We start from the raw sequence: 24,319 nt of genomic DNA, 5'->3' as shown, positions 1-24,319 counted from the left end.
TGTCCAAACTTTTTTCAAAGAGGGTCAGATTTGATGAAGTGAACATGAGTGAGGGCAGGATTAAATCGAGCTGCGGGCAGGATTAGGCCCCCGAAACGGACTTTGGACATGCCTGACCTAGGCTAAGCATGCCAGGGCAGCTTACTCTATGGGCATTGGCAGGTAACCGCTGACTTCAACTAACAAGCGTAGGCAAACATTTTTAAACTGCCGAAGTTGTTCGTGAAAGATATGTGTAGCTTTTGGCTCAGCCCTGTGTTTCATACACTCCAAGCATGGAGTAAATTTACTGTGTGAGAACAGTGTTGTTTTTTCCCTGTGCAAATGCTTGGTGTTCCAATACTGGGGGAAAGTAGCGTATCTAAAACAGTCTATGGGAAAGAGTAGAAAGGCATTTGGATATCCCACACAGTTACAAAAGCGAAATTCTCATTTATTGTACTCAAAAGTGAGTGTGCATTTTGAACGTTAAAGAGCTGCTGGCAGTTCTGTTGCAATTGGATTATCCTCTGGAAATTGGTTTTTAATCCATGTGAATCCTTCCTTGATGTATTCATTTGCTGCCTTACTGAAGATGATGGTGCTGATAATGTTTAATTGGTTACAGGTTTATGACTCTGGCTTTGAGAGTGCAGGTGTCTTACTCTAGCAGCTTTGTTTAGACGCCTATATACTTGTTTGGTCAGTACAACAAGCAAATACTCAGTTTCCTGTTCTTCTTTAAACAACCACGTGTTCACTTACTGAGAACCTAAATATATTGAACAAATGGTGTTTAAAGAAGGAGAGGAAATTGAGTTACCGTATATGCTGGCGTATAAGGCGACTGGGCGTATAAGACGACCCCTTACTTTTCAAGTTAAAATATAGAATTTGGGATGTACTCCAGCCCTTTTTTGGCGGGGAGGGGAGGGGAGGCTGTCTTCTCCAGCACTCAAGTCTGCAGCCGGGGAAATGGTGGTTTGTTTGTTTGCTTGCTTGCTTAGTTATTGATAGGGGGAAAGAAGCCAGAGAGAGGAGAGATAGAGAAGCAGAGACATCGATCAAAAGGAAGGAGAGGGAGAGGGAGGCAGAGACATCAAGCAAAAGGGGGGGAAAGAAACCATAGAGAGGATAGCGATAGAGGGGCAGAGACATCGGAGGCTCACACAGCCAGCGAAAGACGCTGAGCAGCAGTGAAAGAGAGAGACAACGAGGCTGGCTCAGTGAGCAAAAGGGGAATAGAAGCCAGGGAGAGGGAGAGGGAGAGGGAGGCAGAGACATCGAGCAAAAAGGGGGAAAGAAACCATAGAGAGGATAGCGATAGAGGGGCAGAGACATCGGAGGCTCACACAGCCAGCGAAAGACGCTGAGCAGCAGTGAAAGAGAGAGCGGGGAGAGAGAGAGACGGAGAGATCCCTTTGCTTTGCGCTGACAAAAAGAGAAGAGGCAGCAGCTTGACACCAATGAAATACACAAAACTGTATCTCTGTGCTGATCCAGGTCACAAAGCCATGAGGGAGCCATTCTCCCTGGCGGGGAGCAGCCCCCTCCCGAGCGCGCTTCTTTGCGTTCATATGGTCACTGCATACAGTGGGGATGCGGCCGTTTTTGAGCTCCCCCCACTGTATGCGGTGACTGCAGATTCTTGGACCCGGCGTATAAGACGGGCCCCCAACTTTTGAAAAAAATTTCCTGGGTTCAAAAGCCGTCTAATACGCCAGTATATACGGTATTTGCTTGTTGTACAGACCAAACAAATGCAACGCAGGAGTTCCGCCCTAGCCTTTTCCCAAGAGACTAGTTTTGTATATATGCAGGGATTCATTCACAAACCCACACTTGGCGGAAGCATTCGAGCGTTATTTCTACTCCTACTACAGCAGCCCATAAAGTAGGCCAGGAATATTAATTCCATAGTGCAGATTGTGGGGAAAGATTGAGAGTGAGAGAAGAGAAGCTTGACTCCTCAGGCTGTTTAGTGAGTCAATGGCTGAGGTGAAAACAACAGGGCCGGAAACACAATTTGGGTAGACTTGTGGCGGCATACGGGAAACAAAGATTGGGGAAAAAACCACACCTGCTAATGGATATATTCAAGATTGTAAAAAGGCAGTGTATTTTAAGGACATGCGTTGTGGTTATATCGGTGTATGTATCTATCAACATTATCCACATTTTGCAGGGGGGTTGGACTCGATCAGCCTCAGGGCCCCTTCCAACTCTACAATTCTATGACCAAGTAGACACCCCAAACTTTTTTTAAAAAAATATTTTTTTGAAGGAATTTGTGCCTTTGGTGTGCATAACATAGGTCCATACAGCAAAAATCTGTGATAGTCAATAGTCTGGAGTGTTGAAGTGATCCTGAGCAATCAGGGCCGGATTTAGGTTTGATGAGGCCCTAAGCTACTGAAGACAATGGGGCCCTTTATATGTCCAGCTGTCCTTTGTCAACAACAAATCGCCGCTGTTTTTTGTTGTTGAATATATGCTATGTGGCAATTTATGGACCTAATAGGTATCTAAAGCCATTTGCACATGCCGAATGTAGGTACCCTATATATAGATATATAGATATTTTAGGGAGCAGGCTACATCATAGGAGCCTACACAACACAAAACACTGTTGCTGCATGCAGGTTTTATTTTATTTGTTTTTTATCTTATATTTTGGAAATGTACATCTGGGGGGGTTTCCTTTAAAAAAAAAAAGGGCCTCCAAGAGAGTGGGGCCCTAAGCTATAGCTGGCGATGTGGGTTAAACCACAGAGCCTAGGGCTTGCTGATCAGAAGGAGGTCAGCGGTTTGAATCCCTGGGACGGGGTGAGCTCCCGTTGCTCGGTCCCAGCTCCTGCCCACCTAGCAGTTCGAAAGCACATCAAAGTGCAAGTAGATAAATAGGTACCACTCTGGCAGGAAGACAAACGGCGTTTCCGTGTGCTGCTCTGGTTTGCCAGAAGCGGCTTTGTCATGCTGTCCACATGACCCGGAAGCTGTACGCCGGCTCCCTCGGCCAGTAAAGCGAGATGAGCGCCGCAACCCCAGAGTTGTTCACGACTGGACCTAACGGTCAGGGGTCTCTTTACCTTTAAATCCGGCACTGCGAGCAATAATGACCTATGACCTGAAATGTGACCCACCCAAATTTGAATGCCTTCTGTGGGAGCGGCAGGCCATATATCTAAGTGCCAGGCTGTCCCACTGAGCACCTAAACATAGAGAGTGGATAATGCTTTCCCTACGGTGACAAAGGCGCAGGAATGTCAGGATTCCTGCCGGAAGGATGATTAGCTCTGTGTACCAATCAGCTGCCGGTAACATCTGGAAAATCTGGGAAACGTGCTCCTTAGGTGGAGCTGAGACAAAGGAAGGAGTCAGTGACAAACAAAAAACTTTCACATTTCCTAATCATTAGAATTCTCTGAGGTTAACCATGGCCGTCTCCTCTTATTCCTACTCAAGTGGCCGCATGTTGCGCATGCGAGGACGAAACAAGACATGCTCTCCAATGTGTCTTTGCATTTGATGGGCAGGGTTGTTGCTTTTAAAAAATGGAAGCTTAGCTGGGAGGGTGGAAGTTGATACTTATTGGAGCATGAAAAGCATTTGTTTCACTGCTGCAGTCCTGAGGGAGGAAAAAAAATCTCATCTGAAACTTGCATTTTCTTATGGAGAAATCCAGTGGATTTCTCCCAAAGAAAACTTCACAGAACAGATATATCCCTCAGGGCTGCAGCAGGAGATGGAAGGTTTAAATCACCACCACCCTGCCTTCGGTGCTCCAATACAGTAATTATATTCCTCCTCCCAACGCTGATTTTATTTGCATTTTTTTAAGGCAGCAAAAATATGTTTAATGTCACAGGTACTCTTGCCATAAATCTTCTTGACCTGGATAATTATTTCCTTATCACCTGAGATCCTTCTCTCAAGGAGTAGAGAGAATGTTGTGAAACTAGACCTCGGAAGCTCAGTCCTGTGCACGTATACGCGGAATTATTATTGTCACTGTCTCCAGTTGGGCTCACTCCCATTTAAGCATGCATATAGCCTTCATCTCTCCCAGATCTTGCATTAGATGAAACTCCCAAGTCCTGTTTCTCTAAGGGCTGGTTTGCAAATGGCAGCAGGGCGTGCTGGATTTTTCAACTTTCAACTTCCCAAAATATAAGGGGTGCTAAAAAGGTTAGAACGACTTAGGAATTCAAAAGAGATTTTGGTTAAATATAATATAATTTAGTTTGCTTGTTAAGTAAAATGTGTGTAAAATTGCACAGGAAGAATTACAAATGATTGTCAAATACATTATTATTATTATTATTATTATTATTATTATTATTATTATTATTATTATTTTATATTTAGCATTACCTGACATTTTTGGAAGGTAAAATCAAAATTCTTTGGTTTTCCGAAAGCAGTTTGTGTGCTTCTTCATCATCAAACTCTTTAAGCCCATGCACGTGTCCCTGAGCTTCCTCTTTTGGGCTCTGTGCATCGGAACACCCGCCCACCTCTCCCTATATTTAGGGCTTGCGCTTGACCTTGCTATGCCGTCGTGTGTCGCCTGTCATTGGGACAGGGGCACGGCAGGAATTTTCTCCACTTGGCTGATTGGCTGGTGCCATTTGGGTTTCGCCTGCCGCGTAGCAAATCGTTACAACTTGTAAGGTTGCGGATAGGCTCTGGTTCAGGAGATAGGGGTGGCAGAATGCTCTAGCCTTCCCTATGCGATGGGTATTCCGCTAAAGGAATCCACAGACTCATTGGTTGGTCAACCCTGTGAGGGATTCTGCCCTGAGCCTGAGTCCAGGGGGGTATCTGGGTGGAGGACTAGCAGGTCTCCTGCTTTCCACTGTCCCAGGTGTTCACCCGAGGCTGACCTATGGTTGGTGCCCTGGGTCAGCGCTGCCTGCAAGGGTGCAGGGAGCTAGTCAAACCAGAGCCTATGCAACCACTCACTTGATTGCAATCAATAAAGTTGTGGCCTAAATTCTGCCAAAAACCAAAAATTTGAGTCTTGTCTGAATTTATTTCGGGGGGTGGTTAAAAGGTCTACACACGCAAAGCAACAGAGAGCTCATAGTAAGGTTATAAGAAAAAAATTTCTCCCTAGTTTGCTGATACTATGCCAAGACAGATTTACCGTATATACCGGTATCTCTTAGCTTCACAAACCGCAAAAGCAAGCTTTCATATTTAAAATGCATTATGTTTAAACTCTCTGAGTTGTCACTTCAAAAGAGCACAGTACTTCTATTAACTTTTTAATTTAAAAAAATCAAAAAATCCCTAGGAAACTCTGTGATCTAGTTCCCAAGGAGAACAGAACAGCATTTTAATGAATAACTGGGTGATATTATCTCTACCATCCCATTACAGTACAGTAGTCTTCTCAGATGCTACTTTTGAGAAGGAATTCAGAATGACTCATTTCCCTGTCTACATCATTAACATTCCCCGGTAATTTGGAAGAAACATTATTATAGTACTGCCACTAATGAGGTTGTGGTGTTGTGTTTGTGAAGTTGGACTTCGTTTAGTCAGATTATGCTACACTGTACAGATACAACCTATCTATTTGGAATCGGACCCATCAGAAGCCAATTAAGTCTATGACCTAGATGAGCACTTGCGTAACCAGCACTTAAAATCCAATTAAATTTAAATTAATAAAGGAACAGCACCAATTGTACTCATGATATCAGACACTCGTTGCATTAGACTAGGTTTCCGTAGCTTCGGATTGACTTGCAATGACCCCTTCCTCATAGCTCCGGTTATGGGCCTGCTGCCCGTTCCCTATAAAGTTGAGGGTGGAGGAGCTTCAAGGTCAGTTTGCAACAGCTGAGAAGGAGAACTAACTTCCACCTCTGGTTTTCTGCCCAAATGCATTGTTTTAAAACTTGGTTGTTCTCTTGGCAAGAATTATTGCAGTCCCATCAGGAGTGGGTGTGGGGGGGGAGGGAGGGAGGGAGGGAGGGAGAGAGAACAAAAAAAAAAGGTTGTTGGAGGGAGTGTGATTCAACTCCCTCTTCCTACCCATATTGCACTTTAAACCACCACCATGGCTTTATAGGAAGTCAGCCGCAGACCTGAAGCATCATGGCAGGTGGGGGAGAGGGTTTTCCTCACTTACCTAAACAGGGTTGTATTTTGCGTTTGCACACACAGGAAAAATTAAATTAAAAAATTCCTTCAGTAGCACCTTAAAGACCAACTAAGTTTTTATTTTGGTATGAGCTTTTGTGTGCATGCACACTTCTTCAGATACACTTGAAACAGAAGAGTCAGACCCCTATGTATATACAGAGGATGGTGGGGGTGGGTGGGAATGGGTGATAGGCTGATGGGAGTGGTAAACCTGCAGATGGCTGTTAACGACTGATGATGACTGCAATTGGTCCTGCGGGGAAAAAGCAAGGGCTGAGGCGCTAAAGAAAGCTTGATCATGCATAATGAGATAAGAATGATCAATAATGAGATATGCATGATCAAGCTTTCTTTAGCGCCTCAGCGCTTGCTTTTTCCCCGCAGGACCAATTGCAGTCATCAGCAGTCGTTAACAGCCATCTACAGGTTTACCACTCCCATCAGCCCATCAGCCCGTCACCCATTCCCACCCCCCCACCCTCTGTAGTAAGTAAAACCTTTATTGGCAACAAACAAACTCGCAGACAAAATAATAACAGATTAAAACTGTCACTGTGGCAAACGCTGTGTTAAGAGAGAGAAGGGAATAATCCGCTATCCGCTTTCACGACAATGGGGCTTCTAATAATTCAGACGACTGCAGAGTATAACGACGAGAAAATAGTAAATTAAGATATTGAGCCACCATCTTGGTGAGGTCTGGGAATGCAGAGCCGGTCCAGGAATTGTTGACGAAGGTCGACATAAAGATTACAATGAAAAACCATATGTAGAAGGCTTTCCACCCTAGGGTCATGACACGGACAGATCCTCTCATCCTTCGCCCTGCCCGAGAATCTTCCCCACAGGAGGTTCGATGGATTTGTGTTGAACCTGGCCAACGGAAATGCCCTTCTTGTGGGTTCAGTAGGAAGTCAAGATAGTTAGGTTTTGTTTCATGAGGAAACAAACCCACCCTCTGTATATACATAAGGGTCTGACTCTTCTGTTTCAAGTGTATCTGAAGAAGTGTGCATGCACACGAAAGCTCGTACCAAAATAAAAACTTAGTTGGTCTTTAAGGTGCTACTGAAGGAATTTTTTTATTTTGCTTCGACTCAGACCAACACGGCTACCTACCTGTAAGGAAAAATTAAGTTTGCCACACAGGAAAAAAATTGAGTTGCAGTGGATGATTCCCCTGAGAAAACACTAATCACCTACTGAAAAACAAAGCACCACCTTGGGACTTTTATTTGACTAGGAAATACTTTTAATGGAACAAAAATACTTGCATTGCCGTGTGGCAAACTTAATTGACTTATACAAGAGTGACAGTACTGGCACAATAGTCTATGTAAGTTAATTGTCTTTGCCACACCTCAAAGAAAGCTGCAGTTCTTGTTGCGCTGCTTTGAAAAGGATATGTTCAGATTAGAAAAAGAACAAAGGAAATTAAAATTACGAGGGCATGAAAAGCGTTCTTCATCTTGGATAGAAAGAAGAAACAAATGAAAGAGACTGATAAAGTAATTGCGTGTGTCAGAGAATGTGAACAGGAAACTAGTTTTGGAGCAGCAAGTGTAAAACAACTGATTAATACTTTCATAAAATGATCAAAATAATGCACTGTGCAGACTTGGGGAAGTCTTGGGCAAACAGGTGGTATTGGGCAACATGACTGATGATTTTTTTTAACACAACACTACACAAATTCTTAAGAAAGTCTTGGTTGGTCTTTTAATGTGTAAAGGAGGTAATTTTAATCTGTTTCTGTATTTTAACTTTTGCGTGTTTTTATTTTACTGCCTTACATTTTGTAAACCACTTTGATGTTTGTTTGTTTTTACAGTCAAACGGTTTATAAATTTTATGAAATGGAATGAATGAATGAATGAATGAATGGTCACTAAATTGTTAACTACTTGGAACCCCAGGAATGACAGGGGATAAGGCTCTCTTTTTGTATCATATGCCATTCTGAATTGGTGACTGTGATGCTGTTGCTCTCTTTGGGTGTCCAGCCTGGACATGCAAGAGCAAATAGTGTGCAGGGCTTGTGTTTGTGTATGCTGCTTCCCCCCCCCCTGCATACACCAACCCAATTTGCTTCATTCCTGACTTCTGTGTGTTCGAAGTCAAGGGTCGACAATTTTTTTTAGCTGCAGGCCAGTCCACTGTCCCTCAGACCTTGTGGCGGGCCGGAGAAGCAGCACGGGGTGGGGGGAGCTGGAAGAAGAGGCAAGGGGGGCAAGTTGTCCTCCCCACATCCAACCCCAGCCACTGCGCTTACCTTCCCAGACCCATGATCTGAGCAACCCTGGCCCCTTCCCCTCTCCTGGGAAGGGGAAGCGGGAGCCCTTCCCTGGCGCTTCGGCCTCTAGGACTCTCGCCGGGCACCTCCTTCAGCAGCGGGCTGTGCTCGGGTCGGCCAGGAGCTGGCCTGCCAGGCCAGGACTCTTTGTGGCGGCCCTCTGGCTTGGCCCCTTCGCTCCACACCTGGCCCCTCCTGCGGGGCTGGAGCTTGCCCTGGGCTCGCTGGGTGGTGCGCTCGCAGTGTTTCTGGCTCCTCCTCACGCTCTTTCCCCAGGGTTCCCACAGGCAGGATGGCGGCCGTAGCCTGGCAGCCCTCGGCGGGCTGCAGGGTGGGTCCGTAGCTGGTGCGGGAGGGGGGGAATGGTGGCGCAGGGGGGAAAAAATGGTAGTGGGGTAAAAAAATGAACAGAATCCCCATGGCCCACGCAAATCCATGGACTGTTCACGAGCCAGATCCTGAAGGCAATTGGGCCGGATCCTAAGTTTGCCATGTTGGGCAATACGCACCAACCGAGTGGCAACAGCGGCAGGGTTGACGAAATAACAAAGTCGTCTTCAGTATCTTTGCTTGCTTTTATTTACAATTAAATACAACACACTCCTCTACTCCATTCATTTCATTTCACAATCCATCACCACCACACCCATGAACCATTTGGGTAGCTTAAATACAGAATTCAAAATAGTCAATTACCCAATCACATTACAGTAAGCAAACTCTACCTTCAATTATTCAAATTAGCAAAAGCTCACAGGTGTGTTAACATTCAGAACAAGGTTACAAACACACCATTTGTGTAGCACCATTGACCACATCAGTCTTAAAGGAAAAACCTAACATGCCAACCCCTGGTTTAGCTTGTAGTACAACCAGCCTGGTGTATTATAGCATTATCCAACCCAGTGCCCTCCATGGATTGTTGGATTCCTACAAGCTCCAGCCAATATGACCAGTGGTCAGGGTTGGTGGGAGCTATCATCCAAAACATCTAGTCTAGAGGACACCAGGTTGGGAAAGTCTGTTGTAATAGGTAAGGTGTCAAAACTAAGAGTTGATAGACCTTGGACAAATCCCCACTCTAGCTGCTCAGTGAGTGGTCTTGGGATAGTCACTGTCAGGATAATGCCAGCAGCTCCTGCCTGGTTGCCCAGGAAAGTATAAAGACAATGGAAAGTTTCTTACTGTCCTTTTTTATTTCAGTCTTTACAGAGAGAGTCTATAGAACCCAGCCTCAAGTTCTGTATCAAATCCCTAGAGCAGGCATAGGCAAACTCTGCCCTCCAGATGTTTTGGGATTACAATTCCCATCATCCGTGACCACTGGTCCTGTTAGCTAGGGATGATGGGAGTTGTCTGTACAGTTAAAGCTATGGTTTTCCCAGTAGTGATGTATGGAAGTGAGAGCTGGACCATAAAGAAGGCTGATTGCCAAAGAATGGATGCTTTTGAATTATGGTGCTGGAGGAGACTCTTGAGAGTCCCATGGACTGCAAGAAGATCAAACCTATCCATTCTGAAGGAAATCAGCCCTGAGTGCTCGCTGGAGAGACAGATCCTGAAGCTGAGGCTCCAATACTTTGGTCACCTCACGAGAAGAGAAGACTCCCTGGAAAAGACCCTGATGTTGGGAAAGATTGAGGGCACTAGGAGAAGGGGACGACAGAGGACGAGATGGTTGGACGGTGTTCTCGAAGCTACTAACATGAGTTTGACCGAACTGTGGGAGGCAGTAGAAGACAGGAGTGCCTGCCGTGCTCTGGTCCATGGAGTCACGAAGAGTCGGACACGACTAAACAACAACAACAAATGTGTGGTCCCACTGTTGCTTCAGCGGTTCAGCTGGGGCACAAGCCTGGGAAAGTGAATGACAGCTATGTAGTGTCTAGAAGTGTGTGTGTTTTTATTCAGTGCATCTCAGGAGCTGCTGTGAATGCCTGCTTTTGTCAGTAAATAATTGAACTCCTGGTTGTTTGTCCTCCTTGGTTGGGTGTGCTCAGGACACCAGGTAAATGATAGTCGCCTGAGGTTTTGATCTGGTGAGCTTGAATTCTAAAGGCAGGGAACAAAAATAGAGAAAGGCTGCATGTGCGTGACAGTTTATTTTAGAATCAACGGGGACTGACAGAAACCAAAAATAATTTTTGCCCCCCCAAAGTGCTTCTTGAGACACTGGTTTCATTCTGAAAATCAAAGCTCATTGAAGACTGATTCTGCATTGCCCCACAGTGTGTGCATTTGAAAACAGAGGTAGGTGATGGTGTCAATAAGAGGGTTGTGGGGGCATATACCCATACTGCAATGATGGTTTCTTTCTTCATTCACCTGGGGTATGTGCAAGGAGGAAAATGAATGGATAACTTTGGTATTCAGGGCAGATTGAGGGTTCTGCTAGTGCACTCCCCCCCCCTCCTGCTCATCTGTCTTCCTGCTTGAACTGTCAGAGGTGGTCGTGGATTTGGTGCTGGAAACTCCCAGAATGATTGTCCTGTGCGACTCTGAACATAAATCCCGAGGCTTAGGATTTCATGGCTTCCATGACAACTATGGGGCTGACCCAACATGTCATCAACCCAGGACATGCAGGACAGACTCTTGATTTGGATTTCTATTGTCATGGCCAGAAAACTTCATGTTTAACTTTAGACTTTCCACAGCTCTACTCCCCTGCACGGGTGGGGGAACTATTAGAACGGTCCACCCTTGGAGTGTAATGAGTCCTCTGGTGAACTTCCTGCTGTGGTGCTCCTGTCAAATCCCTAGTTGCATTGTGGATATGGAGATGACCCAAGTGGTTGATATGCTCCAGTACAATGGTTAGAAAGGAGATGGAGGAAGACTGGCGACGAGTTCAATGAAGTATGTTAAGAGGTGAGCTCATTATCGAGCCGACTCAATGGAAATGCTGGTATCAAAGAAGGATTTATTTTCACCATTGCATCTTCTCATTGTCAGATGTTCTGACAACAGTCCATGGCCTCATGCAGTTTGGCCTGGGGAGAAATGCTGTGGTATGTTTGGTAAATTTGCTCCCAATTGCCATGATCTGGACTCTGCAGTTTAATCAGTGGAGGTGTTCAGGGGCCTATCAGGTTCAGTTTTTATGGATATTTTAAGGGTTGTCTGAGGGTGTGGACAAAATCTTTGGTTACATCCAGCCGACCATCAATATGCTTGAGTGTCCTTGTCCACTGCGGCTTGTTACTCTAATAAAGAGGTGATGTCTGGCCGAGTCTAGGATCCATTTCAGTATGATTTCAAGATCAATGTTGGGCCTGATATTGCCTTGATCAGTCTATGGTGTTGGATCTGTTGATAAGAAGACAGAATGGGTGAACCCTTATTTATTATTTTCAACTTCTTGGAAGCTTGTGATGCCATCGGTCATAGTATCTTTCTGAATAGGCTGAGTAGTTTTCCCCACCTCTTGCAAAGAGTGACTGGGGAAACCCAGCCAGATGGGCGGGGTATAAATAATAATAATAAAAGTTTCCAATATTCTCCCTATTGACGTCTAGAGAGATGGTCCTGCAATTGTGTCAGGGAGAATGGTGCTGAGCCCTAAAGAAAAACAAATGCCACAATTATTAGGGAAATATAAAGAGAGAGAGAGAGAGAGAGAGAGAGAGAGAGAGAGAGAGAGAGAGAGAGAGAGAGAGAGAATATGCAGCCCTGTCTGGAAAGCAGTGAAGTGGCTCAGTAAGAAATAAAATCGCCTTTGCATGAGATTATGTGACAGGACATAGGTGGCATCCTGGTTCATCTATGGGCTCATCCACACACCGTGCTTTCTAGGCACAAGTCTGCACTTTCCTGATCCCTGTTCGAGGACTTTCCCCACCACTTTCCCCAGGAAAACCCACTCTTTGATGCTGAATCAGAACAAACAGCAATTTGGGTTTTCTGCTGAATGGGGAGTGGAACTGCGGATGGGCACAAGAAAGCTGCCTCAGCAGCATCCTTGTGCAGTGTCGTCCGGCCGAGGAGAGGGGCAGAGAATTGACTCTCCTCTCCAGGCCAGGCTTGACGCAGGGGTGGAGCTGTGCGGTTCTGCCCTCCCAAAAAAGTGCAAACCTGTGCCTAGAAAGTGCGGAGGAAAATGAGTGTGGATGATCCCTATGTTGATAGGGATGCTGTGCAATTTGAGATGAAACCGAGATGATGAACTGCTGCGGTATGTGATAAGAATACATTTAGAAGACACCTGGGATTACTCACCAGCATTTTTTCTCAGCTACCAAGCAAGTCGTGTCTCCATCTAACATTCCAAAGCCTTGAGCCGCTGCTCAGAGGTGGCCATTAAACCATAGTAACAGCAATAACATTTCTGTACCAGAAACTGCATTGCCTCACTGTTAGGAGTCTTGCAGCACACTGTTAAGTAGGGAAGTGCTATTATCTCCTTTCTGCAGACCAGGACATCCTGGGAATTTGCAGTGGGAGGAGGGAAACTGAATCTTTGTCAAAAGCAGGGGCGCAGCCAAGGGGGGCAGGTGCCCCCCCAACCAAGTAGAACAATAAAAATAATTAATTAACTGAGTTTCTGCCCCTCCTCAGCATAAATCCTGGCTATGCCCATGGTCCAAAGACTTGGCAGTCATTTAAAAAAAGCAGATTTAACATTAAGGTTGTACTCTCTCTAGAAGTTCCACTGAACTTATGGTAGAACTTGCTTCCAAGTAAACATGTGCAGGATTGTGCTCTTAAGTCTTCCTTTGATATGAAATTTTGCTTTAACCATCTCATAAGTAATACCATAAACACAAACTTTGTACAACAAAACAGAGTAAGACTACATGAACACCCAGGGCTGGCCCTACGGCCAGGCTGGGTGGCGCAGGGCACACGGCGCCGGCCCGCCGCGCAGCTGCGCCCACGGCAACCACGCTGTGCCTGCCCACCCGCCATGCAGCTGCGCCCACCCACCCGCCCACTGCGCTGGGAAACGGGGCGGGGGGGGCGCCGAAGGGATCCGTCACTCCACAGCGCCAGGGCGCTTAAGATGGCCCTGTGAACACCACCTTGAGCTCCTATAAAGCAGGATGCTTTATAAATATAACAAGTCATTGAAAAGTAATAAAACTGAGCAGGAAATATTTTCATTTTCATATGGGACATAAGGCTGCCTTTCAGTTATAAAGTGTTTGAAGAGTTTTGTAATTCAAGTCTACTAAATTTATGGATAACTAGTGGATTTTAGCCCGTTTAAAAACGGGCGCTAGAGGAAGCGGCCTGCCGGGACTGGCTTGGCGGTGGCGGGTCTTCCCGCCACCACCAAGCCAGTTCGCAGCGGGGGCTTTTCGCCGTTTGCCTTCCCCTGAGGGGGAGGCAAACGGCGAAAAACCCCGCCGCGCCGCAATTCGGCTCCGGGACTGGCTTGGCGGTGGCGGGTCTTCCCGCCACCGCCAAGCCAGTCCGCAGCGGGGGCTTTTCGCCGTTTGCCTTCCCCTGGGGGAGGCAAACGGCGAAAAACCTCGCCGCGCCGCAATTCGGCTCCGGGACTGGCTTGGCGGTGGCGGGTCTTCCCGCCACCGCCAAGCCAGTCCGCAGCGGGGGTTTTTCGCCGTTTGCCTTCCCCTGGGGGAGGCAAACAGCGAAAAACCCCGCCGCGCCGCAATTCGGCTCCGGGACTGGCTTGGCGGTGGCGGGATGTTCCCGCCACCGCCAAGCCAGTCCGCAGCGGGGGCTTTTCGCCGTTTGCCTTCCCCTGGGGGAGGCAAACGGCGAAAAACCCCGCCGCGCCGCAATTCGGCTCCGGGACTGGCTTGGCGGTGGCGGGTCTTCCCGCCACCGCCAAGCCAGTCCGCAGCGGGGGCTTTTCGCCGTTTGCCTTCCCTCGAGGGGGAGGCAAACGGCGAAAAACCCCGCCGCGCCGCAATTCGGCTCCGGGACTGGCTTGGCGGTGGCGGGTCTTCCCGCCACCGCCAAGCCAGTCCGCAGTGGGGTTTTTTCGCCGTTTGCCTTCCCCTGGGGGAGGCAAACGGCGAAAAACCCCGCCGCGCCGCAAATCGGCTCCGGGACTGGCTTGGCGGTGGCGGGTCTTCCCGCCACCGCCAAGCCAGTCCGCAGCGGGGGGTTTTCGCCGTTTGCCTTCCCTCGAGGGGGAGGCAAACGGCGAAAAACCCCGCCGCGCCGCAATTCGGCTCCGGGACTGGCTTGGCGGCGGCGGGAAAAAGGGGAGGAATTCCTCCCCTTCTTCCCGCCGCTGCCAAGCCAAAGCGGGCCTCCCTCCGCGCCCGCTGCCGCTTCGGCTTCCTCGGGTTCCCCGAGGAAGCGCCGTCCCATGCCGGAGGTGTGCGGCAAGGCTGCCGGGGGGGGGGGGAGCGCTTCTCTCCCCCGCCGCCTCACCGCGCACCTCCAGCATGAGACTGGGCTTCGGAGCGGCGGTTGGCGGAGCGGCAGTTGGCTGTTCCCTGTGTCCCGAGAGCACGGGTCCAATCCCTGTGTCCCTGGTTGTCCCTCCGTCCAATCCCTGTGTCTCTGGGGGACATGCGCAGTACCCCAGGGACACACGGGACATCTGGACGCAGGGACAACATGGACATTATTATATAGGATATTAATTGGTTGTTGTGATTTGCATTTGTTAAATCACTTTATACAGAAGTTGCAAAGCAAGTTAACAGGATAAAAGACAAATAAAACTGGACATGTCTAAAATACGGGCAGGCTTCTTATTTACTGCTTGTGGTTAGAAAACAAATGGCAAGATGCTGCGAATGAAAATGCATTCTTAGGAAGTGGTAGAACATTTGCAGAAGACGTTTTGGACACAGATTACACAAGAAGACATTCCAGTCTAGCAAAGAGAATTTCAATTCTGGAGAACTGGGCTCAAACACTGTCTGAGATGGATAGCTTTGTGCAGGGGTCAGCAAACTTATTCAACAGGGGGTTGGTCCACTGTTCCTCAGACCTTGTGTGGGGCCAGACTATATTTTTGGGGGGCAGGGGGAATGAACAAATTCCTGTGCCCCACAAATAACCCAGAGATGCATTTTAAATAAAAGCCCACATTCTACTCATGTGAAAACACCAGGCAGGCCCCAGAAATAACCCAGAGATGCATTTTAAATAAAAGGATACATTCTACTCATGTAAAAACACGCTGACTCCCAGACCATCCGCGGGCCGGATTGAGAAGGCGATTGGGCCGGATCCTGCCCCTGGGCCTTAGTTTGCCTCCCCATGGCTGTGAGGCTTGTGGGTGATTTACAGTGCAATCTTAATCCCCACATTTGTTGGCTGGAAAGGGCTAGGATGGGGTGGAGATACCTTTCTGCAGGAAGAGAAGATCTTCATCAACATGGGGTGCATATGCCAGAGAGGCCCTTGCTATACCTGTGAAAAGTACAATGGGCACCAATTTAGCATTAATAGTATTTTTGTTGACAGCAACCACTCAGCCCTGAAACGGGGCATTCTGCGGATGGAGCAGAGGCAACCTAAAACCCCTTCATTCTTCTGTAAATCCCCAGGATCGGGCTCACCAGCTATACTAGCATCAACTACACCTCACCCAAAGTGATTTTACAAAATGAAAATTGGCTTGGGGGGGGGGGAATAGGTTGTATTCCCCTACCTCCCACCCGGGCCACTGTGAGATGGCAACACTTTGAAAGCAGTGGACAATCCCTCCTTTCACTCCTTTTCAACCCATTCCAATTCAGGAATGCTCAGCCCAGTTGCGAGCCTACCCACTCACAATGGGAGAAAGCCCTGTCCAATTCACGACTTCTGTGTAGGCATATAGGGTTGCACAGTTTAAATAATATACTGTACTTAAATCCTGTGAGAAATGTAGCCTTTCCTAAAATCACTTCGTTAATAGTGCTTGGGGTTCTGAGAAACAAATGAAGACAAGCTAGGCAGCTGTTTGTGATGCAAGCTCTTACTTTATGCTACTGCAGCTGAATTGGAGCCAGGGGCAGGTATGATTCAGCTGAACGAAAATGGTTCTTTCTGCATTCTGGAGGAGATCTCTGCAATGTGGCGTTGCAGAGCTAGTATGAGCAGGTGTTCCTCAGATGATCCTAAGTTCTCTTTGCTAAAAGAAGACTTTTGCTTTCTCCCAACAGATGTACGAGACATTTCACAATTCCATTTTAAGGCATAAATATAGAGGCTCACGGCTTGTCAAAGTGAGGTATGTAAAACCACAGTCCAAAGACATGGCAAAAATCTTCCCTCCTCTGCATTGCAGGGGAATGGAATGATTGATCCCCAGAGTCCCTTCCAACTCTACAATTCTGTGATTCTCCTGTGACTCAGCCAGCAGGTGGATTTGCCATGGTGTGTGTGTGTGTGTGTGTGCGAAGTTGTTTGCCTGGATTCCACCAAGCTGGTCCTGATGTGTGATACATTTCTCTATACCACTTAGCAGAATGGTACAGGTGACCACAGTTTGTTGGGCCAAGGTAGCTCATCCCAGCGTCCTTTTCACCTGTATTGGCTCTCTGAATAATCTTGCCACTTATGTGTGGTACAGATGTGTACAGATGTGTGGTAAAGGTAAAGGGACCCCTGACCGTTAGGGTCCAGTCGCGGACAACTCTGGGGTTGGGGCGCTCATTTCGCTTTACTGGCCGAGGGAGCCGGCATACAGCTTCCGGGTCATGTGGCCAGCATGACTAACCTGCTTCTGGCGAACCATAAATAGGTACTGCTATTTATCTACTTGGACTTTGATGTGCTTTTGAACTGCTAGGTGGGCAGGAGCAGGGACTGAGCAACGGGAGCTCACCCCGTGGTGCGGATTCGAACCGCCAACCTTCTGATCGGCAAGCCCTAGGCTCTGTGGTTTAACCCACAGCGCCACGTAGAAAGGTTATAAACTGCTCGTCTGGATCCACCTTGAATGGCATCTTTCTGCATGATCCCACACTAGCAGAGCCTTAGGAAGACACAGATGTCTCTGTACTGTAACAACTGTCAGCTTTAGATACCTTTGGAAATTATTTGCCTTGGAACTGAAATGCGTTAACCTGCGTTAGTGTACTAAACTGGAGAGCTTACACTCCTTTCTGCAATAATTTGTAAAAGACCACAGGACTGCTAAATCCACAAACCACATGTAATGCTGGTGACTGGGATAGCACAGAGCGTCACCGTCACACCTAGTTTGACACTAAAGCCACCTAGCAGGTTGATAACATAGGTGATAGTTCAGCTGGGGAATTTACTCTATGCCTCCTCCCTGTTCAACTCATATGAACCTAATCATTGCAACCTCTCCTCTTGACATATTACTCTTGAGAGGTACCTAGTTTTTCCAGTTTGTGCTGTAACACAGATGAACATTTTTAATTTCCAAGACCTGAGTATTTCCACATTTTCCTAAAGCTGCCAGTTGGGCAGTTCCTTTTGACTACTGTAGTTTGAAATGTGTTCAAAACCTTTCAGATATTTGTTCGGTGTAAACATGTCCTTGTGACCCTCGACAGCCTCACTCCTGTCCCTTTTAAATTTATCCCAGGGATCTGAAACGTCTTAACTTGTAATGCCAATGAAGGTATTTGTATTGTATTGTCCTATCTGAAGGTAGCAAATATGTGCTATATAGACTTGGTGGCCAGGAAACTAAGACTAGCCCAAGCTTCTAAGACAGGCTCTCTGTGGCAACACAGCTTTTCCTCTGTGTAATATGCAAAGCAGCCTTTATTGTTTGCTGGCATATTCTTAAGGAATAGAGGATGTAGTTAAATGTGCATTGCATTCCAGGTCATGAATCAGGGCACTGTATTTTAATTGGCAGCTCTTTGATTAAAATCAGTTGTATTCTCAGATGTTTATGAACTCCCGAGTTCCTTACACTGGCAGCATGACCCTCCATGACCCTCCCCGCAGCTCCAATCCACTGAACATATACCAGGAAGGCAAGGCTGTGTTGCTTTCCTGGTTCCTTCTTTTCAAAGCAGCAGCCTAGTGGCCATTGGCAGAGCACTTTCCATAAGCCCTTAATAGCTATATTTCACAGGTCATTCTATGTCACCTGCGGGTGACACAGTCCTGGATGGAAATGAGTATATTTCATTTGCATGAATGCAGTCAGCCGGGGACATTAAGGGCTTTGACTGTAGCAGGTGAAGAAAGCAATGACTGAATGCTCCCTCCCCATGGGCTGCACAGTATCAACTTAACTATGGTTGCCAGCTTTGAGAAGGGGAGGGTGTCTGGCTGTACTTCTTCAGCAGGCTGTGCCCCTAACCCCCCCCCCCATTTATTTGTCTTCCTGTGAGTTTAGGGCACTGTTCCTCAATTAGTATTTTTTATTTTTTAAAAAAACATAGGGCTTCCCTTCGAAATAAATTCCACCTTCTGTGACTGCAACAATGAACGTTCACCCTGTACTCATATTGATTTGCTTGTGGGGCGTTTATAATTTCCTGCTAATCATTCAGCACTCTCCGGTACATTTCCTTGCTACTTCCACAACTGCCAAAAGTCTTTTTAAAGGATGTTTTTAAAAAGGTGTCGTTGCAACACCTTAGGGTGACAGAGCACTTTAATCCACTTCAATCATATAAGCCTAAATTTACCAGCTGTTGCTCGAGGCTGCAGCAAAATGCTGACAGTCTGGAGGCACCTTGCAGCGTGCAGCTGTGTGAGGTCACCTGTAGACTGACAAATGAATAGTGGGGATTATTTTAGCTTTCTCTTTCACTTGATGACAGTAACCTTCTAGCAGCACTGGCCATTGACCTAAAGCAGGGGTGGGCAATTTCCGGTTTTCAACTCAATCGATGCCTGCCAGGGGGTCCAAACTGACCCATGAGGCCATTTTCCTCAAACCACGCCCACCTGTCCCCCAGGGGGACATCAGCTGATACATGGGAGGGGGGGTTCAAACTCGGTGGAATCTTCACTTGTGCAAAGCGGTCAGCAGAATTTCACTCTTTGCTCACCAGCTGGAGGCTCAAAGAAAAGCACAGGGCAGTGTGGAAAAGCAGCCAAGCACTACACTTTGAAGTCCCAACTGCTGGAGCATCAAAGTGCAGCATCCCTTGATGCCACCATGACAACAAGGGATTTGACCTGTCAAGTTTGGCCCTCCTGGGGTGGGGAGATAAGGATCTGGTCCACCAGCCATAAAAAGGTTCCTCGCCCCTGATCTGAAGAAAAGGAAGGAATGACGAAGCACTTTCCATCGGCTAATGCTTGCAAAGCTTGGGGTGAAGGAAAGGGGGGGGGGTGAAGAGAGAGAAAGAGAAAGTGAACTTTTAGGTTTTGCTTGCCTGCTCGCTCATTACTCCTAGTGTCCCTGCATTTGCAGCCTCCAACACACACTTTGGGAAGCAAAATGTTACAACTTTTGCTTGTGCACACTGTTTCGGTCCGTTTGAAAGATCAGGAAGGAAAGGAAAAGGAGCAGCTTTACTCTAAACCTTGTTGCCTTTTGAATTTGCAAGAAATTGAATGGAATTTGGAAGGTATCTTCAAGAGGTTGTTGACCCTGTTCTTCCCAGCTGTTTGCCTAAAATCCAGCTGCTCTTCTTTCTGAGATGTAAAAAGGATAGCTTATTCTTCCAGGCATAGGCAACCTTGGCTCTCCAGATGTTTTGGAACTACAACTCCCACGATCCCTGACCACTGGCCCTGTTAGCTAGGGATCATGGGAGTTGTAGTTCCAAAACATCTGGAGAGCCAAGGTTACCTATGCCTGCCTTATTCTGACTTGAGCGCATCAAATGTATCTGGAGTGATACATTGGGGCAGATTTCTGATGGTGCATGAGTGGTTGCTTCACATCAATTCATATATTATATTATTAAGGTGAAAGAACTGCAGTTAATTTTACCCTCAGGATCACTGCCATGTGAAAGAGTTTCCCTGGGACAAAATACCCAAGCACTGCATCCTGAAATCATACTAAAAAAACCAGTTCTTCAGGATGCAGAAACTCGCAGTGTTATCTTCTCGGAGGAACTTCCACGAGATCATTTTACAACATTTGTCTAGGAAGATCACTGTATAGTGACTCCCCTCAGTAATGGTTGGATTGGGACAGAACTAGAGTTTATAAACAACACTAAACACCTGCACTAAACACATTAGTTTGTAACATTTAGCACAACACACCTTGTGTCATCACACTAAGTGGCTCATCAAGTTTCACAGTGACCAGCCAGATGGTTATGGGGGCAGTGCTTTTTTTTTCCTTCTTAAAAAAATGTTTAGGGGTATTTTCAGCTCAAGAAAATCACCATTTTATAGTTCAAATCGGGGAAAATAAATACAGTAAATGGACAAGAGTACAAAGATTCACAAAATGTTTAGGGGTATGCAGGAGTGCCTGGCGTGCTATGGTCCATGGGGTCACGAAGAGTCGGACACGACTAAACAACAACAACAACAATGCATACCCCTGCGTCCCCATCCCCGCTCCGGAAAAAGAACTCTGGTTATGGGAAACCAAAAAGCAGGGCCTGAGCTCAAGAGCACTCTCCCCTCCTGTGGCCTCCAGAAAGTGGTATTCAGGAGCATTGTTGTGGAAGCAGAGCAGAACCATTCATAGTCTTCTCCTCCGTGAGTTTGTGTGGCAATTCCCGAGTCCTCACGGTGAAATAAAGACACAAGACACTTGTATAGGGTTAATGGGCATAAAAGGCCACAACTTTATTGATTACGGTTGAAGAGAGGTATTGGCATAGGCATTGGATCTGTCCGACTATATCTGACTCCAGCCCGCTCTGCTGGCAGTCTGTGAAGGGTTAACCACCATTGGATGAGTCCTGCGATGCACATCAACTAGGACCCATCCTGGGGCCACCTTTAAGGGCGTGCCCACTGGCCCTCACCTTCCACGGCTTCGGACTTGGCAACGCCCCGGACTCCTTAAGGGAGTACCCTTCTGCATTTTGGGGGAGGTGATGGCAGCAACCTCCCCCCCCGCACCTGTACCTTCAAGAGAATCCAATGCCTACCGCCAAAACCAAAGTTGTGACGATTTGCATACGCGGCAGGCAAAAACCACTAGGCCAGCGCCAATTTGCCGAGTGGGAAAAATCCTACCAGGTCCCAGATGGTGACCATTAAATGTGCGCAGCAACGTCAAGAGAAAACCTGCCTGAAAAGAGGGTGGGTGGGTGGGGAAAGCAGGAGACGGTCGAAGGAAAAGAGGCTGATTCCCCGCCGCGAGCCTCCTTAAATGCGCAGTTCCCGCCCCGCCCGGGACCGGGATTGGTTGCGCCAAAGCGTGACGCGGCGGGGAGGCAGCCAATGGGGCTAAGGGGGAATGCTAGCCATTCCCCCTCCACGTGACGTCCTCGGGAGCCCACAACATCTCCTCCCGCTGAAAGGGAAGAGATTTTGTGTGGCAATTCCCGAGTCCTCACGGTGAAATAAAGACACAAGACACTTGTATAGGGTTAATGGGCATAAAAGGCCACAACTTTATTGATTACGGTTGAAGAGAGGTATTGGCATAGGCATTGGATCTGTCCGACTATATCTGACTCCAGCCCGCTCTGCTGGCAGTCTGTGAAGGGTTAACCACCATTGGATGAGTCCTGCGATGCACATCAACTAGGACCCATCCTGGGGCCACCTTTAAGGGCGTGCCCACTGGCCCTCACCTTCCACGGCTTCGGACTTGGCAACGCCCCGGACTCCTTAAGGGAGTACCCTTCTGCATTTTGGGGGAGGTGATGGCAGCAACCTCCCCCCCCGCACCTGTACCTTCAAGAGAATCCAATGCCTACCGCCAATCGAGCCCCCAGGGGGGCTCGCCGCCAATACCCTCACAGCCGTAACCAATATCTAATAGCGCCTAGGATGTCAACAAGCCACACGTCATTTCCAGCATTCGAAAGATGCACGCCATCATCGCGGTATAAGGATGCCTCAGTAAACTTAATGGCAGGGTGCGGTATAACATGTCCATTCAAGGCCAGCACCTTCTTGGCCACTGAAATATCCAAAAACTTCCTTGCTTTGTTCACCGCAGCAGGCGAAAGGCAGTCACGCCACACACGCCTTTCCAGTAGTGAAGACCAAAAGATGGTCATTCTGGGAAAAACAGCCAACAGTTCGTCCAAGTCCTTGTATATAGTCCATTTCAAATCCTGGCCACTTCGATAAGCCAAATCATTCTCGCCAAGCTGCACCACCAACGCATCAGGGGGGCCTTGCAAGGCCGCCCTAGCCTGCACCGCTGTCAAAAATTCGCTCCAACGCATTCCCCTCCTCGTAAGCCACGACACTCTAACCCAGCTTGGCAATCCCAAGTGGGGACCCAACTTCTGGTCATAGGCGCGCGCCCTGGCCCAGTGCACGATGCTGTGTCCAACCAACCAAATGTTAACAAGTTTACCTGAAAACAAAGCAGACGGAAACATAAGGTGACAGTGACAAAATGGGGGGGGCGCTATTTCGAGGAGCGGAGGTATCCCCTATACGCTTTGGACTTCCACCGACCTAAGTTTTTTATTCTCTCCTCAGACAAACCCAGGTGAGCTGCGGTTGTTGCGGCCCCAATGCGAAAGGAATGCGCTGCAAATTCTGACGAAGGGAGGCCACATGCGTCGAGCGCTTTACGCATGACACGTGTGAATTGATGTCGGGCTAAGTAAGACCCGTCTCGGTGAATAAGGAGTGGGCCCGGTGAGGGAGGTCTCAATTGCAAGAAACGCCTAGTGTCTTTTACAGGACATGGGCCGCGCTGGCATGTGGCGGGCAGACGCATTAAAGCACCTCTCCCTTGCTGATCAGTTTTTGATTGCCGAATGTGTAAAACCAGCTCTTTATCTGATAAGGATAAGTCGGAAAGCATTAAGCCCCTGGTAGCCTGCGCAGGGAGAGACTCACAAACCACTTCGCCCACCCTGAGGGCGGCGAAATAGGCTATAGAGTATGCCGCCGAGAACAATCTAGCCTCATATTTTGACCAACAAAGCTTTCTGAGTTGCCTATGAATTTGACACAGTATGTTAAAAGTTATGGGTTTGCGCTTATCCTTACGAGGCGGCTCCAACCTGCGCCAGCCTTCAAGCGCTTTGCGCACCAGGAAATCTGAACAGGGATCGGTTGCATAGGTGGCTTTACAGAAAAAGGAAATGGCGGATGTTTGAATATGTAGAGTTCTGGGTGCCCTACCCAACCTCCTTAGGCTGGCTAGGTACATCAAAACCTCCTGCGTACTGGGTGGGGATTTTACTCCTGCACCCGAGTTTTTTGCCCGAAAGATCGTAAAGTCAGACCACGCCTTTTTGTAAGTTTTAAGAGTGGAGGGGGCAACCGACGCCAATACTCCCTCTAAGACGTCTCGTTCCCAAGACTCCACAGGTGTTCCGGGAACGCCTCCGGCAATTGCTGAGCCTCTGGTGCAAGAGAGCGGAAGCGGTCCATCTGGAAACGAGATAATGCGTCCGCAATATCATTATTAATACCGGGTACAAATTTTGCCGAGAAGTAAATGTTTAACTGCAAGCACAACAGCACAAAGACGCGCAGCAAGGCAGACACCCTGGGGGATCGTGATGATTGCCTGGAAAGAACGCTGACCACGGCCTGGTTATCGGTCCAGAAGCAAACCCGCCGGTCCTTGAATTCGTCCGCCCACAAGTGCACTGCTACAACTATGGGAAAGAATTCCAAAAATGTTAGATCGCGAATGAGGGGCTTCTTTCGCCACCGGGAAGGCCACTGCTGGGCACACCATCTACCTTTAAAATAAACACCAAAGCCGAGGGAACCTGCTGCATCTGATTGCACCTGAAAATCTACCCTAAGTTTCAAGTTATCCTGCCACAGGGAGACACCGTTAAATTTGTCCAGGAATTCCAACCAGACTTCCAGATCAGACTTGACCCCTTTGTTGAGGCGCACACGATGGTGGGGAGCACGCAACCCTGCCGATAGCCTGGCTAATCGCGCACAAAAGGGACGCCCGGG

At 47.8% G+C, this 24,319-nt stretch overlaps 1 protein-coding gene and 1 long non-coding RNA gene across 6 annotated transcripts in view; one reads left to right on the top strand and one right to left on the bottom strand.

Annotated features, from left to right (window-relative positions):
- LOC118094551 (transmembrane protease serine 11E-like) overlaps nucleotides 1–24,319 on the top strand; it is a 72,355-nt gene that overhangs the window by 14,977 nt on the left and 33,059 nt on the right. Inside the window, exon 4 of the mRNA XM_088656048.1 lies at nucleotides 16,507–16,574. Within this exon, the coding sequence (XP_088512174.1) occupies nucleotides 16,507–16,574 (68 nt within the window). The remainder of the gene's footprint in view (nucleotides 1–16,506; nucleotides 16,575–24,319) is intronic.
- The window catches only part of LOC148683769 (uncharacterized), a 52,829-nt gene continuing 37,499 nt past the window's right edge, over nucleotides 8,990–24,319 (bottom strand). For 3 of the 5 annotated variants that reach the window (XR_015946673.1, XR_015946671.1, XR_015946672.1), the window contains 2 exons: nucleotides 15,704–15,769; nucleotides 8,990–11,989 (listed from right to left, as the gene is read on the bottom strand). This is a non-coding gene — a long non-coding RNA (uncharacterized LOC148683769). The remainder of the gene's footprint in view (nucleotides 11,990–15,703; nucleotides 15,770–24,319) is intronic. The other 2 variants (XR_015946675.1, XR_015946674.1) reach the window with 1 other exon arrangement.

Source organism: Zootoca vivipara, chromosome 12 (genome assembly GCF_965207765.1).
Source record: "Zootoca vivipara chromosome 12, rZooViv2.hap1.1, whole genome shotgun sequence".
Classification (NCBI taxonomy): domain Eukaryota; kingdom Metazoa; phylum Chordata; class Lepidosauria; order Squamata; family Lacertidae; genus Zootoca; species Zootoca vivipara.
Note: the sequence above shows the minus strand (reverse complement) of the source record. Positions and strands in the feature narration are given on the sequence as shown.